General features: G+C 69.5%; 1 protein-coding gene across 1 annotated transcript in view; it reads left to right on the forward strand.

Moving 5' to 3' along the window:
* Position 1: 1 nt before the first annotated feature.
* SLC30A2 (solute carrier family 30 member 2) overlaps positions 2 to 1,297 on the forward strand; it is a gene marked incomplete at its 5' end in the record, with an annotated part of 1,627 nt that continues 331 nt past the window's right edge. The window contains 5 exon segments of the mRNA XM_009276282.1: positions 2 to 143; positions 478 to 631; positions 719 to 875; positions 1,062 to 1,167; positions 1,260 to 1,295. Coding sequence (XP_009274557.1) covers positions 2 to 143; positions 478 to 631; positions 719 to 875; positions 1,062 to 1,167; positions 1,260 to 1,295 — 595 coding nt within the window.

Consider the following 1,297-nt stretch of genomic DNA (forward strand, 5'->3'; position numbering starts at 1 on the left):
GTACCTGGCACACAGCTTGGCCATCCTGACGGATGCAGCCCACCTCCTGACGGACTTTGCCAGCATCATGATCAGCCTCTTTGCTCTGTGGGTGTCCTCACGCCCCCCCACCAAAACCATGAACTTCGGCTGGCACCGGGCAGGTAACGGGGCGGCACCACCCCCAGGGCTGCCATCCAGCTCCCGGAGACCCCAGGGAGCACTCGGAGCATCCCAGGGTGCCCTCCCCACGGGGACCGGGTGCCTCGGGGAGCCCTGGGGGGCATGGGGAGCCCTGGCAAAGCCCCAGCACCACGTGCGCGGGCAGGGCAGGGCACAGGCACCGCCGTCTCCGTGCAGGGAGCAACCCCGGGGATGGGTGCCGGGTGCCCACGCCGAGCCCCAGTGCTGCCAGGGGGGCTGGGAGGGTGCTCGGGCTCGGTGCGGCGGCTCCACGGGGTGAAGCGGCAACACGGGGCGCTGGGGTCCTCTCCACAGAGATCCTGGGAGCCCTGCTCTCCGTGCTCTCTATCTGGGTGGTGACGGGCGTCCTGGTCTACCTGGCGGCCCAGCGCCTGCTCTCGGCTGACTATGACATTGAGGGTGGCGTCATGCTCATCACCTCCGCCTGCGCCGTGGCCGTCAACGTCGTGTACGTACGGCCGGGTCTCACCCTCCCTGGGTGTCCCCCACCCCATGCCCGGTGGCCCCAGGGACGTCACCGCTGCCCTGCCCGCAGGATGGGGGTGGCCCTGCACCAGACGGGGCACGGGCACAGCCACGGAGCGGCCGGTGAGCAGCCCAATGCCAGTGTCCGCGCTGCCTTCGTCCACGTCGTGGGGGACCTGCTGCAGAGCGTCGGCGTCCTCATCGCATCCTACATCATCTTCTTTAAGGTCTGGGTGGTCACAGGGACAGAGGGGATGCTGGGTACGGGGACACAGGGACAGTGGCTACAGCCAGCCCTGGCCAGGCACAGGGGCGAGACAGAGGGGACAGTGTCCCCTCCCTGCTGGTGCCGATGGGGATTTGGGGTGGGGTGACTGCGCCGGCAGGGCCCCACCCTCTCCCACCCCCCCCAGCCCGAGTACAAGTACGTGGATCCCATCTGCACCTTCCTCTTCTCCGCGCTGGTGCTGGGGACAACGCTGACCATCCTCCGCGACGTCCTCCTCGTCCTCATGGAGGGTAGGGACCCACCAGGGGGGGTCCGGGCCATGGGGCCACCCGTGGGTGCGGCGGCCCCCGTCCCTCCAGCGCCTGCGGCTCTCCCTCCCCAGGCACCCCCAAAGGGATGGACTTCAATGCCGTGCGGGAG

Source organism: Aptenodytes forsteri, unplaced genomic scaffold (genome assembly GCF_000699145.1).
Source record: "Aptenodytes forsteri isolate BGI_AS27 unplaced genomic scaffold, ASM69914v1 Scaffold321, whole genome shotgun sequence".
Classification (NCBI taxonomy): domain Eukaryota; kingdom Metazoa; phylum Chordata; class Aves; order Sphenisciformes; family Spheniscidae; genus Aptenodytes; species Aptenodytes forsteri.